Genomic DNA, 17,655 nt, shown 5'->3' with positions numbered 1-17,655 from the left:
CATGCTAACATAGCAGCACATTCAACACATAACACATCACTCACATCAACGTCCACTGCCCCTGCACCTGCTACTTCAGGGCACTGAGGCTCCCGTTCCAAGGCCTTACAAACCTATGTGGTGGCCTGTAGGGCAAAAGGAATTATCATTACAACTGGTTAGAGGTAGGAATTCAGAAAGAAATTGAGGAGGCAAAACACATGTGGTTTGAGGCTGAAGGCTTAAGACACCTCTTACCCAAGAGTGACCTCAGAGTTTCACATCCCACACAATCACACTGTGGTTGAGTGAAATCAAGTGCCGTTTTATTTAAGAACTCGAAAGAATAATCAGTATCTGTGAAAGAAAATCCAATTTAGAATATTTAAATAAACATTTCTGTATGTAAAAAGAAGAGTAGAATAATTACTCCATTAAGTTCCTCTCCTTGCAATGGGATAGGCTGCCTCTACTGCAGATGGCTGTGTCTTCCAAACCCATGACAAGTACCACGTCTTCTGCAGCAGTGGCCCAGAGAGTAAGCACTTCCCAGCAAGACAGAGAGGTCGAGGTCTTCTAACCTTGCCAAACCACGACAAAAGCAAACTATGGTGGGCAAGCCCACCTACCTAAGGCAGGAAGAAAGTGCAGCGAAGGGACAGTGGTGTGCTGTGCCTATCGTGGGGGTACTCCTAGCAGCCAGCTGTGGCCGAGACCTTACCAAGCCTGATCGGCTAGTGCAGCTTCCTGGTTTAGGAATGTTTTCCCTGGTCATATCAATCCCCCAGGTTGGTAAATGAACAGAAGGGATGAATAAAGCCTACTTTTTAGGCTCAAGGAGCAGCTCGCACCAACAAAGGGGTGGCAGGTGCACTGCTGCCTTCTGTTTTCTGTCCTAAGAGGCTCACCCCGCGACCTCTTCTGTAAACTGCCACTCAGCAGCGGCCTGCAAGCCCTCACGAAAGGCTTCATGTTGTGCTGTTTCCAAGTAGCTTTGTTCTGAGCAGTACCTATTTTCCACTTAAGAATCTCCACTTTAAAACCTGCAATGGAAAAATAAATCTCTTGACAGTTTTTTAAATTGAGAAAATTGGTGATGTGGCCTTTACCGCATTAACCTGATTCTCTGCGGGCCCTGCCACTGCTAAATTTATAAAGCTAAAAATAATCTCAAGATCACAGAACTAAACAGAAGTCAATCACTTACCAAATCCTGCCCTTAGGGAGTTCATCTTGGCCAGGCGTGGTGGCTCACGCCTATAATCCCAGCACTTTGGGAGGCCGAGGCAGGCAGATCATGAGGTCAGGAGTTTGAGACCAGTCTGGCCAAGATGGTGAAACTCCGTCTCTACTAAAAATACAAAAAACTAGCCGGGCATGGTGGCACATGCCTGTAATCCCAGCTGCTTGGGAGGTGAGGCAGGAGAATCGCTTGAACTCGGGAGGCAGAAGTTGCAGTGAGTGGAGATCGTGCCATTCCACTGGGCGACAATGTGAGACTCCGTCTCGAAAAAAGAGCCGGGCATGGTGTCTTAAGCCTGTAATCCCAGCTACTCAGGAGGCTGAGGCAGGAAAATCGCTTGAACCCGGGAGGCGGAGGTTGTGGTGAGCCGAGATGGTGCCACTGCACTCCAGCCTCCAGCCTGTGCCACAGAGCAAGACCCCGTCTAAAAAAAAAAAAAAAAAAAAAAAGAGTTCATCTTTTATCCCTAAGTAATTGCTGACTGCTGCCCTGGGATTATAAAGAGGCTGGGAATGTTCTCTCACCATCCCTACCCCTGGAATTCCTCTCCCAAGCAGAATACAATGTCAGGTTTTCCTGGTGTCAGGCAGCATTTCACCGTGAAACCCTAAGACCTGCCTCCTGGGCTCCTTCCAGCTGGTGGGCCTGGCAGGAAGGTGGACTTTCTGGGTTCTGGCAGATGGAGGATGGCATTAAATGCCAACACCGTCAGCTTACCATCCACAAGGCCAGCGGCTGCCAACAGCTGCCCTACACCTATCAACAAGACGACTTCGTGGCTCCCAATGGGAATGGAGGCTGGGCCCGCCCTACTCAGAGCAGGGGAAAGAACCTTCCCTCAAAGAGCCGGGGCGGGCTGCCAGAATCTAACTACATCCTCTCCCGGTCTGCAGTTCTAGGAAGTGGAATTTGCTGCCCTAGGCATGCGTGGTCCCACTGGGGATCATTCATTCACTCCAGAGAAATTGTTACTGATGGCTTGGCCACCGCCTTGGCTAGAGTCCCACTGCATGCATGTTGTGAGGGCCGATGGGCAAGTCTGTCTGGTTTTGGTTTTTTTTTTTTTGTCTCACCCTGTTGCCCAGGCTGAAGTCCAATGGCTCAGCTCACTGCAACCTCCGCCTCCTGGGTTCAAAGGATTCTCCTGCCTCAGCCTCCTGAGTAGCTGGGATTACAGGCACCCGCCACCACATCCAGCTATTTTTTGTATTTTTAGTAGAGACGAGGTTTTATCATGTTGGCCAGGCTGGTCTTGAACTCCTGACCTCATGATCCACCCACCTTGGCTTCCCAAATTGCTGGGATTACAGGCGTGAGCCACCGTGCCTGGCCGTCTGGTTTTCAAACCAGCAGCTGTCATACTAGTAATCAATGAACCCGTAAGCCTCTTTGGTATATATAACAATGAAAAAATTCATTAAGCCATGAAATCTAGAAACACGTCGTATCTCTGAGTTGATAAAATGCTTTTCTGAACATACATTTTAGGTATCTGGTACAATTAACCAAATGTCTGCCCATTTTTGTGTAGCTTTTATACAGTACAGATTTCATTGATGTCGCCCCCACATCCAAGTATTAAAAACATTTGACATTGTTCTTCTCAGTCCTCACAACACCCCTGTGAGGTAGGTGGTATTGACCCCATTCCACAGATGGGGAGGTCTAGGCACGGAAAGGTTTAGTGGCTCCTCACAAGCTGCGTGGTGGGGCAGCAGAGTGGTGCTCTGGCCCCAAGCCCACGCCTTCACATTCATACTTCTTCAGTGCCACCGTAACACTGCATGGCAGGATCTCACGCTGAGGCCAAGTTCCTGTCTAGTCCAGAATGAAGCCAGCGTTTCACCTCTTAAAGCTTCCATGTGTGACTCAAAGCCAACTACTCTCCTAAACTTGCAAAACAAACATATTGACTGAATCTTGGTTGGGACTATTTGCAATATTTAAGATTATTTTTGAGAGTCAGTCTGCTTGGATTTGTAGTTGTGTATGTTCAAATCCCTTTGAAAACAGTTTGAAATGACATGAGGGACAATGTAATTTGAGAACACAACACATAAAACAAGAGTTCTGAGACTGACATTGAAATTGAGAATATAAGCTATGGTAAAATGAGAATCAAATCCCAAATAAATGGAGAGCAGCACTTCTCAATGTTTAAGGCCATGCACAGAGCAGGCATTCACTTAGCACTTCTGGATCAAGAGAAATGGACGCTCCTTTGAGCCGCCTGTCACTGACAACAGGAGCTGAGACCCCCAGGAAAGCCGGCCAGGGCCATGATCCCCTTGGCCTGGGGCCACGTTCACACAAAGCCACTCAGCCAAATTGTGTGGAGGTATCTAGGCTTACTTGCTGCAGGATAAAAGTTGAGCTAGAACACCAAGCGTTGAGCTAGGAATACCCCTTTGAATGTGTACTGCTACTTATAAAAAATAGATATGTAGCTATGATTAAATAGATGAAAGGCCAAAGCATCCTATGAGGAAATATTTTTAAAATTGTATAGATGTTCATGCAGTGAGGGACAGAAATAAAGAGGTTAAAGCGGTTTGTGTTTTTCGGTTAAATGAAAGGTTGTAAATGCATTTTTAATGCTGATAAGAAGGGGTACCTGCTACCCCGCTCTGCTGTGGAAGTGTTGCTGAGGACAGAGTCCATCTCTCCCAGGGAGTCCTGGTTATCCCTTACTTACACTCTGGCCTCGGGGGCAGTGGCGTGTGGCCTCGGTCCTCCCCAGGTCACTCTGGAGGGCGCTGTGGAATATTGCTGTGATTTGCCTCTTATTCGTCTTTCACTCATGTTCTGCCTTGATTCGGCATAAGGACAGACTGCTCCAGTGGGGCCTTGGGTCCTCAGGCCTTCTGACCGCTTGGTCTTGAGTGACATTCCAGAAGAGTGACTAATGATGTAAAACGATTAAGAAAATCCATGTTGCAGCGGCGGACCAGAAACAGTTTTGTCCCAGGCTGCACGGGGCTGGAGGCCCCAAGGTCACCGGAGCCACTGCCCGTCACAGGTCCACCTTGACCCCCTTTATGAAAGGCAGGCCTGTGGGCACCCTCTTCTTATACTCCAGGTACTCCTCTCCAAAAAAGTGAATTAGTGAGATTTCTTCTTCTTCTGTTCGATCGCGGAAGAATCGCCACACCGTCAGAGCATAGCTGACGCCGCAGATGGGGTTACACAGCATCACCTAACAGAGGGAGACACCGGGCTCATCAGGGTGACCGTGGGATGATGCCCTGTGCTTTGGTGGGCGTCTGTCTCTAATACCCAGAGGATTTCTGTGCCCATGCCCTGCTGAGACTGTCAGGGTCTCTGGGAGCAGTACTGTCACCGTAGCCCTAAGCACTCAGTGCTGCAGGCCTTTCTCACGTGCTTTTCTGTTGCTCCTCTTACATGACAGAGATCTGAAAATCACAAGATCAACCTCTTGGATTTCAACCCTCAGCTTGGGGTGACAGCAATGCCCCCCACCTCCTGGTGTGAGCTCCCCAACATGAGGTCCCATGCACGCTGCCTTCCTGCCCAGGACCCTCCCACCACAAATGCATTTGCTTACACCACAGCTGCCTGGGCCTCTGCCTCCTAAACCCAGAGCCTCTGCTTCAGCACGAGATACGGGGCCACAAAACTGAGCTTCCGAAATGCCCCTTCCAGCAGATCACCTCCATGCTCAGAGAGCTCCAGAGCCTCAATCCCACCTCCTGAGTCTGGGTTTCCAACCCAAGAAAAGCAGCATTTCGCCTACTTCCCCAGTCTCCTGCCTTCCCCACGCTGTGCCCACTTTGCCTCCTACCTTTTTCCCTCTCCTCCCTGGAGACGGGTTCTCACTCTGCCACGTGGAGTGCAGTGGCGTGATCATGGCTCACTGCAGCCTTAACTTCTTGGGCTCAAGTGATCCTCCCACCTCAGCTTCTCAAGGAGCTGGGACTAAGGGCATGCGCCACCACACCCAGCTAATTTTTGTATTTTGGGGTTTCACTATGTTGCCCAGGCTGGTCTCGAACTCCTGGCCCTTTCTCCCACCTTTAAGAACATCCTAAAAGGCCGGGCGCGGTGGCTCAAGCCTGTAATCCCAGCACTTTGGGAGGCCGAGGCGGGCGGATCACAAGGTCAGGAGATCGAGACCACAGTGAAACCCCGTCTCTACTAAAAATACAAAAAATTAGCCGGGCGCGGTGGCGGGCGCCTGTAGTCCTAGCTACTCAGGAGGCTGAGGCAGGAGAATGGCGTGAACCCAGGAGGCGGAGCTTGCAGTGAGCCTAGATCGCGCCACTGCACTCCAGCCTGGGCAACAGCGTGAGACTCCGTCTCAAAAAAAAAAAAAAAAAAAAAAAGAACATCCTGGGCTGGGCGCGGTGGTTCAAGCCTGTAATCCCAGCACTTTGGGAGGCCGAGACGGGCGGATCATGAGGTCAGGAGATCAAGACCATCCTGGCTAACACGGTGAAACCCCGTCTCTACTAAAAAATACAAAAAACTAGCCGGGCAAAGTGGCGGGTGCCTGTAGTCCCAGCTACTCGGGAGGCTGAGGCAGGGGAATGGCGTGAACCCGAGAGGAGGAGCTTGCAGTGAGCTGAGATCCGGCCACTGCACTCCAGCCTGGGGGACAGAGCAAGACTCCGTCTCAAAAAAAAAAAAAAAAAGAACATCCTGGCCAGGTGCAGTGGCTCACGTCTGTTAACTGCAGTACTTTGGGAGGCCAAGGCGGGCAGATCACCTGAGGTCAGGAGTTTGAGACAAGCTTGGCCAACATGGTAAAACCCCGTCTCTATCAAAAACAAAAATTAGCCAGACGTAGTGGTGGAAGCCTATAATCCCAGCTACTGGGGAGGCTGAGGCAGGAGAATTGCTTGAACCCAGGAGGCAGAGGTTCCAGTGAGCTGAGATAGCCATTGCATTCCAGCCTGGTCAACAGAGCGAAACTCCCTCTCAAGGAAAAAAAAAAAAAAAAAAAAAAAAGAACATCCTTCTTACTGATCCCCAGCCAAACAGTCCTTCAAGGCCAAAAGCATGCCCCAGCTCCTCAGGGAACCACTCACCTACTCCTGCCCACTGGTCCCCTGTGGATGTGCATCTTCCCCGACATACATTTTCTGTACGTTTTCTGAACATACATTTTAGGCTCCAGTTCAGCCACCTGGAGAGCCAGGCTCATGTCCTGACCTCTCACACCTTCTCTTATTGAGCACTTACTGTGTTCCCAGTGCCGTGCTAAGCCCTTTACAATCATTACCCTGTTCAACTCTCATGGCAAACCTTTGAGGGCAAGCTAATATCCCCACTTTGTTTTTTAAAATATTTATTTTATTTATTTTTTTGAAAAGGAGTCTCACTCTGTTGCCCAGGCTGGAGTGCAGTGGCGCGATCTTGGCTCACTGCAAGCTCCGCCTCCTGGCTTCACACCATTCTCCTGCCTCAGCCTCCCGAGTAGCTGGACTACAGGCGCTCACCACCACGCCTGGCTAATTTTTTGTATTTTTAGAGAGACAGGGTTTCACCATTCACAGGATGGTCTCGATCTCCTGACCTTGTGATCCGCCCAGCTCGGCCTCCCAAAGTGCTGGGATTACAGGCATTAGCCACCGCACCCAGCCTTTATTTTTTAAAGACAGGGTCTCACTATATTGCCCAGACTGGACTTGAACTCTTGGGCTCAAGCCATCCTCCCGCCTCAGCTTCCCGAGTAGGGGGGACTACAGGCATGTGCCACTACGTCTAGCTGCCCCCACTTTAACGTGAGAGGGGAGGGAGGCCAAGCAGTGAATGTCAGAATCAGGACTGGCCCCGTCAGTGACTCCAGGGCCTGTACCCTCACATCTGGCATAGCTTGCTGGGGATACCCTACAGCGGGAGTTCTTGATAGCAGGCTATCGCCTGTTACTGAGCCATGAAATCATTTAGTGCATCATGAACAGTACTGCAAATAGTAAGATAGAAAACAGGGTTTTTTACATGGTAAGGGTAATTATTATACTAGGAAAGACATGTTCTGTTCATACACACACAAGTGCTGGAGCACAATGTAAAAAATATATATATAGGCAAAAAAGTATGGAAAACCCTTTGGTTCTAGTGCACATATGTATACAGTAAGCAAACATTTATGGCAAATTACATTATTCAGTCATAACCAATTTGTTCCCAGGGAAGGTGCTTGTTAATGTGAGGGTTTTACATATTTTAGAAACAAAAAATGTAAAGTAAAAGCTATGGAATAATTTGCCCCAACTATACCGTTAGGGGTCACCAGAGAGTCACCAAGGACTATGCATTGCTGATGGGATGCCTGAGAGATCTCTGGATTCGCCCAAAGACTTGGTGAATTTTCCAAGATGTATTCACATTCTTTGGCCAAGTTTTTCTAGGACCAAGAGTAAAGAATCAAGAAACATTTTCTTTTTTTTTTTTTTTTTTGAGACAGAGTCTTGCTCTGTCACCCAGGCTGGAGTGCAGTGGCCGGATCTCAGCTCACTGCAAGCTCCGCCTCCTGGCTTTACGCCATTCTCCTGCCTCAGCCTCCCGAGTAGCTGGGACTACAGGCGCCCGCCACCTCGCCCGGCTAGTTTTTTGTATTTTTTAGTAGAGACGGGGTTTCACTGTGTTAGCCAGGATGGTCTCGATCTCCTGACCTCGTGATCCGCCCGTCTCGGCCTCCCAAAGTGCTGGGATTACAGGCTTGAGCCACCGCGCCCGGCCAAGAAACATTTTCAAGAAATAAGGCTTGGGGTTGGGCATGGTGGATCACGCCTGTAATCCCAGCATTTTGGGAGGCTGCAGTGAGAGGCCTGCTTGAGCCCAGGAGTTCGAGATCTGCCTGGGCAACAGTAAGACCCCATCTCTACTAAAAACAAAAAATTAGCTGGGCATGGTGGTGCACACTTATAGTCCCAGCTACTCAGGAGACGAAAGCAGGACGGCTGCTTGAGCCCAGGAGTTTGAGACTAGCCTGGGCAACACGGTAAGCTCTCATCTTTAATACACAAATAAATAATTTTATTTTGGAAGACAGGGTCTCACTCTGTTGCCCAGACTGGGGTACAGTAGCAATCAAAGCGATCCTCCTGCCGCAGCCGCCTGAGTAACTGGGATTACAGGTGCACGAGCCACTTCCAGATATATTTTTAACTTTTTCCTTTGGAGAGAAGGGTTCTCACTATGTTGACCAAGCTGGTTTCTAATTCCTGGCCTCTAGCAATCCTCCTGCTCTGGTCTCCCAAAGCCACTGTGCCTAGCCAAGTAATAATTTTAAAAAAGAAATATACAGGCAGGGTGCGGTGGTTCATGCCTGTAATCCCAGCACTTTGGGAGGCTGAAGCAGGTAGATCATCTGAGGTCAGGAGTTTGAGATCAGCCTGGCCAACATGGTGAAACCGCTACTAAACCTACTAAAAAATACAAAAAATTAGCTGGGCGTGGTAGTGCATACCTGTAATCCCAGCTACTCAGGGTGCTGAGGCAGGAGATTCACTTGAACCCGGGAGGTGGAGGCTGCAGTGAGCCAAGATCGCGCCACTGCACTCCAGCCTGGGCGACAGAGTGAGACTCTGTCTCAAAAAAAAAGAAAGAAAAAATATATGTGGTGGCTCACACCTATAATCCCAGCACTTTGGGAGGCTGAGGCGGGTGGATCACTCGACCCCAGGAGTTTGAGAACAGCCTAGGCAACATGGCAAAACCCTGCTTCTATAAAAATACAAAAATTAGCCAGGGGCTGGGCATGGTGGCTCACGCCTGTAATCCCAGTGCTTTGGGAGGCCAAGGCAGGCAGATCACCTCAGGTCGGGAGTTCGAGAACAGCCTGACCAACATGGAGAAACCCCGTCTCTACTAAAAATACAAAATTAGCCGGGTGTGGTGGCGCATGCCTGTAATCCCAGCTACTCAGGAGGCTGAGGCAGGAGAATCGTTTGAACTGGGAGGCAGAGGTTGCGGTGAGCTGAGATCACGCCATTGCACTCCAGCCTGGGCAACAAGAGCGAAACTCCATCTCAAAAAAATAAATTAATTAAAAAAAAAAAATTAGCTGGGTGTAGTGACACACATCTGTAGTCTCAGCTACTTAGAAGGCTAAGGCAGGAGAATCCCTCAAACCCGGGAGGCGGAGGTTGCAGTGAGCCGAGATTGTGCCACTGCACTCCAGCCTGGGCTACACAGACTTAGGAGACTAAGGTGGGAGGATCACTTGAGCCCAAGAGGTCGAGGCTGCAGTAAGCCATGATCATGCCAACGCACTATAGCCTGGGTGAGAGACCCTGCCTCAAAAACAAAAAAAAAAAGAAAAACCATACATAAAAAAAAAATATATATATATATACACACACACACACACACACACACACACATACACACACACAGAGAGAGAGAGTCAGGTGCAGTGGCTCATACCTATATAATCCTAACACTTTTTTCTTTCTTTTTTTGTTTTGAGACAGAGTCTTGCTGTGTCACCCTGGCTGGAGTGCAGTGGCGTGATCTCGGCTCACTGCAACCTCTGCCTTCGATTCAAGCAAATATCGTGCCTCAGTCTCTCAACTAGCTGGAACTGTAAGCATGAGACACCACGCCTGGCCTAATCCCAGCACTTTAGAAGGCCAAGGTGGGAGGATCACTTGAGCCCAGGAGTTCAAGCCCAGCATGGGCAACAAAGGGAGAACCATCTCTTTTTTTGAGACAGAGTCTCACTCCATCACCCAGACTGAAGTGCAGTGGCATGGTCTCAGCTCACTGCAACCTCCATCTCCCAGGTTCAAGCAATTCTCAGGTCTAGGCCTCCCGAGTAGCTGGGACTATAGACATGTGCCACCATGCCCAATTAATTTTTGTATTTTTAATAGCGATGGGTTTTTGCCATGTTGGCTAGGCTTGTCTCAAACTCCTAACCTCAAGTGATTCACCCACTTCAGCCTCCCAAAGTGCTGGGATTACAGGCAACCAGCCGGGAGAACCACCTCTACAGAAAATTTAAAAATTAGCCGGATGTGGTGGCACACACGTGTAATGTGTTCCAGCTACTTGGGAGGCTGAGGTAGGAGGATCACTTGAGCTCAGGAGGTCAAGGCTGCAGTAAGCCATGATCACAACACTGCACTCCAGCCTGGGTAACACAGCAACATCCTGTCTTAAAAAAAAAAAAAAGCTGGGCGTGGTGGCTCACACCTGTAATCCCAGCACTTTGGGAGGCCCAGGCGGGTGGATCATGAGGTCAGGAGATCAAGACCATCCTGGCTAACACAGTCAAACCCTGTCTCTACTAGAAATACAAAAAATTAGCCAGCCGTGGTGGTGGGTGCCTGTAGTCCCAGCTACTCAGGAGACTGAAGCAGGAGAATCGCTTGAACCTGGGAGGTGGAGGTTGCAGTGAGCTGAGATCACACCACTGCACTCCAGCCTGGGCGACAAGCGAGACTCCGTCTCAAAAAAAAAAAAAAAAAAAAAAGGCCGGGCGTGGTGGCTCAAGCCTGTAATCCCAGCACTTTGGGAGGCCGAGACGGGCGGATCACGAGGTCAGGAGATCGAGACCATCCTGGCTAACACGGTGAAACCCCGTCTCTACTAAGAAATACAAAAAACTAGCCGGGCAAGGTGGCAGGCGCCTGTAGTCCCAGCTACTCGGGAGGCTGAGGCAGGAGAATGGCGTGAACCCGGGAGGCGGAGCTTGCAGTGAGCTGAGATCCGGCCACTGCACTCCAGCCTGGGCTACAGAGCGAGACTCCGTCTCAAAAAAAAAAAAAAAAAAAAAAAAGGCCAGACACCGTAGCTCAAGCCTGTAATCCCAGCACTTTGAGAGGCCCAGGAGGGCAGATTGCTTGAGCTCAGGAGTTCAAGACGGCTCTGGACAACTCGAGAAACGCTGTCTCTACAAAAAAAAATACAAACAGTAGTCAGGCATGGTGGTTTGTGCCTACAGTTCTAGCTACTTGGGAGGCAGAGGTTGCAGTGAGCCAAGATCGCACCACTGCACTCTGGCCTGGGCAACAGAGCAAGACTAGGTCTCAAAAAAAAAAAAAAAAGAAAGAAACAAGGCCTTTTCTTCAACCTGAGACAGAACAAACCTACATGGCTCCACACAGCTCACTAACACATGGCCTCGACCCCATTAATACCTATTCCTGATGAAATCCAGCCAAGCTGCCACACGAGTGGTAGAGGGCACTCCCTTCCCTAAGGGCCATCTCTGTCCTCAGCCCCTCTGGGGTGTTTCAGATCTATTAATAGGTTGAAGGGACAGAGAAGGGGATAGGCACAATGGCTCATGCCTATAATGCTAGCACTTTGCAAAGCTGAGGTGGGAGGATCACTCAAGGCCAAGAGTTTGACACCAGCCTGGGCAACATAGTAAGACCCTGTCTCTACCGAAAAAAAAAGAAAAAAGAAAAAAAAAAAAAACAGGCAGAAACAGGATAAAGGGATACAGCAGGTAGCTAACAGCACCAAGGATTTATGCACCCAGCTTTTGGGCACATACTAAAAAGCATTACAGACTACATTAGTTCTCTTGACTTTTATTAAATTATCACTTGAAACACGCCAAGAAGAACACGTACCTATTATTTAAAGGAGACCAACAACCTCATGAACACACTGAAAACCACTAATTGTGTACTTCGAAATGGTGACTTTTATGGTATGTGAATTGTATCACAATGTTTAAAATGTTACTTAAAAAAATAAAAAATAAAAAAGGGGAGTGGTGTCATATTTAATATTATACCTGAGTTCCAATACTCCAGTAAAACCACCCGACGTAAGAAGGATGCCGAAACCAAGCGTACACTCCGCTGGTCACCAGAGTATGTGTATCTGATTTTTCATTCTGCACCACGTGGTTGAAATTGGAGCCAGCTGTAAACATGGCCGCCTTCCTCAGACATTCTCCGAAGACCACCATCAGCAGCCCTGTGACACTGAGCCAGGTGATCTGCTTCAGTTCTGTGGGAGAGAGACATCGATGACACACGAGGAGTGAAAACACTGGCCGGCTGAGCTTCCCTTCGCACTGCTTAAAATTAACCTATTTTCCCAAAGACAGAAACAGAAAATGTGCTCGTGGGCAATCAGCATTTGTCATCACGTTAAAATTTCATAAGAAAACACATTCTCCTAAGTTGTGCTGTTCATCGGTTTACTTTAAAATGCCAATAAGCACAATGAAAGCATCATGGTAAAGAGATGCTCTCTTGCTACAGCTGATGGGTTCTCTGGTTCACCACCCCCAGCCACATGCTCAGTCCTTCATTTGGGGACAAGTACAGCTAAGAGAAGAAAAGGGCCAGGCGCGGTGGCTCAAGCCTGTAATCCCAGCACTTTGGGAGGCCGAGACGGGCAGATCACGAGGTCAGGAGATCGAGACCATCCTGGCTAACACGGTGAAACCCCGTCTCTACTAAAAAATACAAAAAACTAGCCAGGCGAGGTGGCGGGCGCCTGTAGTCCCAGCTACTCGGGAGGCTGAGGCAGGAGAATGGTGTAAAGCCGGGAGGCAGAGCTTGCAGTAAGCTGAGATCTCGCCACTGCACTCCAGCCTGGGCAACAGAGCGAGACTCCGTCTCAAAAAAAAAAAAAAAAAGAAAAAAAGAGAAGAAAAGAAGGGTCCAAGGTTTCCACCCTGAATCCCAGGAGCTACATGTATTTCATTTCATTGGCTGTGAGACATTCAATTTCAGAGTGCATTCCACATACAGAGGTTTTTGTTAGTCAATTTTTTTTTTTTTTTTGAGACAGCGTCTCACTCTCATTGCCCAGGCTGGAGTGCAATGGCACAATCTCGGCTCACTGCAACCTCCACCTCCTGGGCTCAAGCAATTCTCCTGCCTCAGCCTCCCAAGTAGCTAGGATTACAGGCATGCACCACCAGGCCCGACTAATTTTGTATTTTTAGTAGAGATGTGGTTTTACCATGCTGGTCAGGCTGGTCTCAAACTCCTGACCTCATGTGATCCACCCACCTCAGCCTCCCAAAGTGCTGGGATTACAGGCGTGAGCTACTATGCCTGGCCAGTAAACTCTTACATGAAACATCTAAATATCATCTGATTGTAAAATCAGAATCACAACTACCCAAGGTTGGGACTTCACATTAGATGGTGCACTATGTGATACAAACTTTAAAGCAAAAGGTCAGCACGTCCTCGAGTCAAAATCCAGAGGCAGAATTCACGAGTGGAGCTCATCCTTTATAAATAGCTTAGTGAGGATAGAGGTCTGTGGAAAATCGCTTGGGGGAGATTAGACTTGAAAGGTGAATCAATGTCACTGTCCTCAGCCTGAATGGGAGCCACCCTTTTCCCCTCCAGAGGGGGACATAAGGCACACTAACCTGGCCAAAAGATATTTTCAAGTGTGAACTCTAACCAAGAAGAAAGAGCGGCTACTGTATACTCCAGGCTGTGATTCAGGAGAAAGGAATCCAAGGACAGACTTTTGGGATTATTGACTGCTGTCACCAAGTATTCAGAATAGTGGAACAATGACAGGGAGCACATGTACCTATTTAAAGACAAAAAGAGAGTTAAGTTGGGACAAGAGAACCAAGTTAGCCGTAAGTGCAGATGTCGGTCTCCTGAGCTGTCCCTAAGTCCATGAGGCCCTGTTCTCACCTGTCTGAGCGTGGACACAGGTACCCATCGCAGCATCTACTACCTCAGGCTTGCAAAAAGTGGAGTTTTTAAGGGACTAGTTTTGTTTCCAGTCTTTTTTTTTTTTTTGAAACAGAGTCTCGTTGTGTCACCCAGGCTGGAGTGCAATGGTGCGATCTCGGCTCACTGCAACCTCTGCCTCCCAGGTTCAAGCGATTCTCCTGCCTCAGCCTCCCAAGTAGCTCAGACTACAGGTGCCCACCACCACGCCCGGCTAATTTTTGTATTTTCAGTAGAGACAGGGTTTTGCTATGCTGGCAAGGCTGGTCTCGAACTCCTGGCCTCACTATGTTGGCTAAGCTGGTCTTGAACTCCTGACCTCGTGATCTGTCCACCTCGGCCTCCTAAAGTGCTGGGATTACAGGCGTGAGCCACCGCACCCAGCAAGGGACTGTTTTTGAATGTCACAGGCAAAACAAACCCACAGGTCACGGAGGCATTATGGACCCTTCTGTCCTTTAAAAATGACACTACACACAATAAAACATGAAAGAGGGAGATAACAACATAAAGGAGTGATGTATGTCGGATACAAAATTTAACAAAACTGAAATAATTCCAGCAAAGGATTAGATGGCTCAAAATATTGATAAGAGGAGATTTAAAACTTTTTACCTTGAAGCCACTGGTTCATATCCAGGTCAGACTAGAAGGCTCAAGGGACTGAAATCATAGTGTAGGGAAAAATCCTACAATGGCTGTGGGGATGCACTAGATGTGACCTAATAGAAATTAGAGATGAAAAAGGCCTATGAAGACAAGCCAGAGCCCTGCCCCTGCCCGCCACCGAGGACCTGCACCCCTTCCGGGAAGGGCTGCTCATGTTACTGAATGCTGTCACCACAGCTGCTGATGACAGCGCCTTTGGGGGTGCCAGGGAGATCTGCTTCTGCCTGATTCACAACCAACCCACAGGCACGAAATCACAAGGGCTGAAATGTGAGCAACTAGGGGGAAGCCAGACTTGTTTCCAGAGAACCCTGAACAGCCTTCTGCCGGTCACAGATGAGACAGGGATGAGGAAATGCCACTACTGACCCTCTGATCTGTCCACCCTCGCCTGAAAACCAATATTCCAAAAGGAATTCTTACCAGCCAAAGTGACTCCAAGAAGACTGGCTAAAACTTAGCAGCATGCCGCAGCCGAACACAAACCCCAGGAAACAAGCTCGGATGGCTATCTGAAAGGAACCAAAAGCAGCTCAGTCACTCGCAGTCCTCAGAGTACAGATCTGGGCTGCTGACCTTCCCAGAATAGGCAGGCCACAGGCAAGCAGATAGAGCCGATTTGCTGAGATTGAAAGGGAGAAGTGGGCGACCTGGGTTCAAATTCTGCACCCACTTCTCTCTGGCTGTGTGGCCTCCCAAGTTATTTAACCTCTCTGGGCTTGCTTCCCCATCTACACCCAGGGGATAACAGTACCTACCATTTAGGACTGTGGTTAGAATCACACACGTAAAACACTTAAGACTAACTGCTACCTAAATTTTAGCTGCCACTATTATTATTATTCACGATGATTATTCACGGCTGTAGGAAAACTGCTTAAGCCTAGTTTATGAGGTCTGGGCACCCGAGCCCGTGCGCCCAGCTCCACCCACGTCACTGCGGGGCCTTTGACCTGAGACAGGGCAGCAGGTAGGTCTCTGCACCTTAAGTTACATAAAAGCACTCGCGGGCTCGCTCACTCCCACCCCACGCGCACCAGCTGAGCTGCACGAGCTGCAATTTAACACCCACTCTTCGGGTGCAGGGCGCCCGAGCCCGGAGAGGGAGGGTCCCTTCCTGAGACCTAAACTCGTGGGTGAAGAGCGCGCGCGTGGGAGGCTGCTGCGGGCCCGGGGAGAAAGGTGCCCACGCGCCGCGCCAAGCGGACCCCCGCCCGCCCCACAGGCCCCACCGGCCCCCGCCGGCCTGCACCTGGTAGCGAGGCGGCCGATAGAGCAGCAGCAGCAGCGCGTTGAGCCCGGCCACGTAGAGCGCCAACCCGGTGCGGCCCTGCAAGCCGGCGCGCGTGAGGAGCGGCAGCGCGAGCACCGAGGCGCCCAGCAGGAAGGTAGCGAGGCTGAGACGCGCCTCGGAGCCTGGCGGAGCCCGCGCCGCGCAGCCCGCCATGGCGCAGGGCGGCGGACGAGCAGGCGGCGGCGACGGCTGTAGCCCGGGGAAACGCGCCGGCCGCGCCTGCGCACTGCGCCGCCGACGCCGGCCCGGGAAGGGCAGCTGCCCGGAGCTGCGCGCCGCCTGCCAGTTCTCGCGAGAACTCGGGCCCACCCCGTTGGTGGCCCGAATTTGGCGGTAGTGCCCCGCCCCGCCCCGCCCCTCGGGGACATCCGGGCTCTGAGCCCGACTCTGTGCCGGGCTGGGGCCGGGCTGGGGTGAGAGAAGTCGTTCCCTTCCTCTGCCCAAACTTAGTCCCAAACTCAGGAGGTTCTTGTCCCAAGAAGCAATGTAAAGTTTGAAACGAGCCGGGCGCAGTGGCTCACGCCTGTAATCCCAGCACTTTGGGAGCCTGAGGCGGGCGAATCACTTGAAGTTTGGAGTTCGAGACCAACCTGGCCAACATGGGGAAACGCCGTCTCTGCTAAAAATACACAAATTAGCTGGGCGTGGTGGCGCACGCCTTTAATCCCAGCTACTTGGTGGGGCTGAGGCAGGATAATTGCTTGAACCGGCGAGACGGAGGTTACAGTGAGCCGAGATTGTGCCACTGCACTCCAGCCTGGGTGAGAGTGACACTCCAGCTCAAAAAAAAGAAAAAGTTTGAAACGGCCGCACCCTCGCCGTCCCTGCGTGGTCCCCGAAAACCAGACGCCTTGGGGCGTGGGTTCGGCCGAGTGCGGCAATCTCCCTCCCTCCCTCTAAGGGTCCCTAGAAAGCGGCCTGGACAACTGCACCTGGGCATCCATGCGACGGGACCACCGCCCGCTGAAATTCCTGTTGTGGAACAAGGCTGGACGGTGATGGCAATGCTCAGGATATATTAGGTTTTTGTTTTTTGTTTTTTTGAGATGGAGTCTTGCTCTGTTGCCCAGGCTGGAGTGCAGTGCGCAATCTCGGCTCACTGCAAGCTCCTCCTCCCGGGTTCACGCCATTCACCTGTCTCAGCCTCCGGAGTAACTGGGACTACAGGTGCCCGCCACCCCGCCCGGTTAATTTGTATTTTTAGTAGAGACGGGGTTTCACCGTGTTAGCCAGGATGGTCTTGATCTCCTGACCTCGTGATCTGCCCGCCTTGGCCTCCCAAAGTGCTGAGATTACAGGCGTGAGCCACTGCTCCCGGTCTATATTAGGTTTATAAATAGCAGGAGGCAAAGCTATTCGGTGTGATCCTGACTTCACTTGGGGGAAAAGGGCAGGTATCTGAGCCTGGGAAAATGATCGAGCTATAAGCCAAAATGATATAACGCCGATTATATATGTACCTTTTTTTTTTTTTTTCCTTTTTTTCTTTTTTAGGCACAGGTCTCACTCTGTCAACCTGGCTGGAGTGCGGCAGCCTGGGGTTTCACCATGTTGGCCAGACTGATTTCAAACTCCTGACCTCAGGTGATCCACCCGCCTCGGCCTCCCAAAGTGCTGGGATTATAGGCGCGAGCCACCACACCCGGCCCATAGATTACTTTATAATCAGAAGTTATTATTTACTTTTCAAAGAGTAAATGCTCTCACCTCAGGTAGCTCAGAGAGCCGTGCTGGAGGAGAAAAGCCGGTAAGCGATAAACTGGAATAAACTCTGCAGGATTGGGAATGGGGGCAGAAGGAGAGCAAGGATGGGGAGCAGAGAGGGA

At 50.2% G+C, this 17,655-nt stretch overlaps 3 protein-coding genes across 28 annotated transcripts in view; all 3 read right to left on the bottom strand.

The window, feature by feature from the left end:
- Positions 1-17,655, bottom strand: part of RPL22 (ribosomal protein L22) — a 251,157-nt gene that overhangs the window by 37,871 nt on the left and 195,631 nt on the right. The window lies entirely within an intron of this gene.
- Positions 1-17,655, bottom strand: part of CHD5 (chromodomain helicase DNA binding protein 5) — a 156,682-nt gene that overhangs the window by 123,730 nt on the left and 15,297 nt on the right. The window lies entirely within an intron of this gene.
- Positions 284-16,007, bottom strand: ICMT (isoprenylcysteine carboxyl methyltransferase). Of its 18 annotated transcripts, none has more exons than XM_077977921.1 (6): positions 15,788-16,007; positions 14,959-15,047; positions 13,548-13,717; positions 11,943-12,160; positions 2,389-4,418; positions 284-1,541 (listed from the first exon to the last, which is right to left on the bottom strand). In XM_077977921.1, exons 1-5 carry the CDS (start codon positions 15,980-15,982, stop codon positions 4,236-4,238), a joined length of 855 nt encoding a protein of 284 aa, XP_077834047.1. In that variant the 5' UTR covers positions 15,983-16,007; the 3' UTR covers positions 284-1,541; positions 2,389-4,235. The 18 variants fall into 18 exon arrangements, with proteins under 18 accessions (XP_077834047.1, XP_077834049.1, XP_077834050.1 ...); XM_077977923.1 differs by having other exon boundaries at positions 2,414-4,418; XM_077977924.1 differs by having other exon boundaries at positions 284-1,529; positions 2,414-4,418.

The sequence above is a fragment of the Macaca mulatta genome, chromosome 1, assembly GCF_049350105.2.
Source record: "Macaca mulatta isolate MMU2019108-1 chromosome 1, T2T-MMU8v2.0, whole genome shotgun sequence".
In the NCBI taxonomy this organism is placed as follows: Eukaryota; Metazoa; Chordata; class Mammalia; order Primates; family Cercopithecidae; genus Macaca; species Macaca mulatta.
Note: the sequence above shows the minus strand (reverse complement) of the source record. Positions and strands in the feature narration are given on the sequence as shown.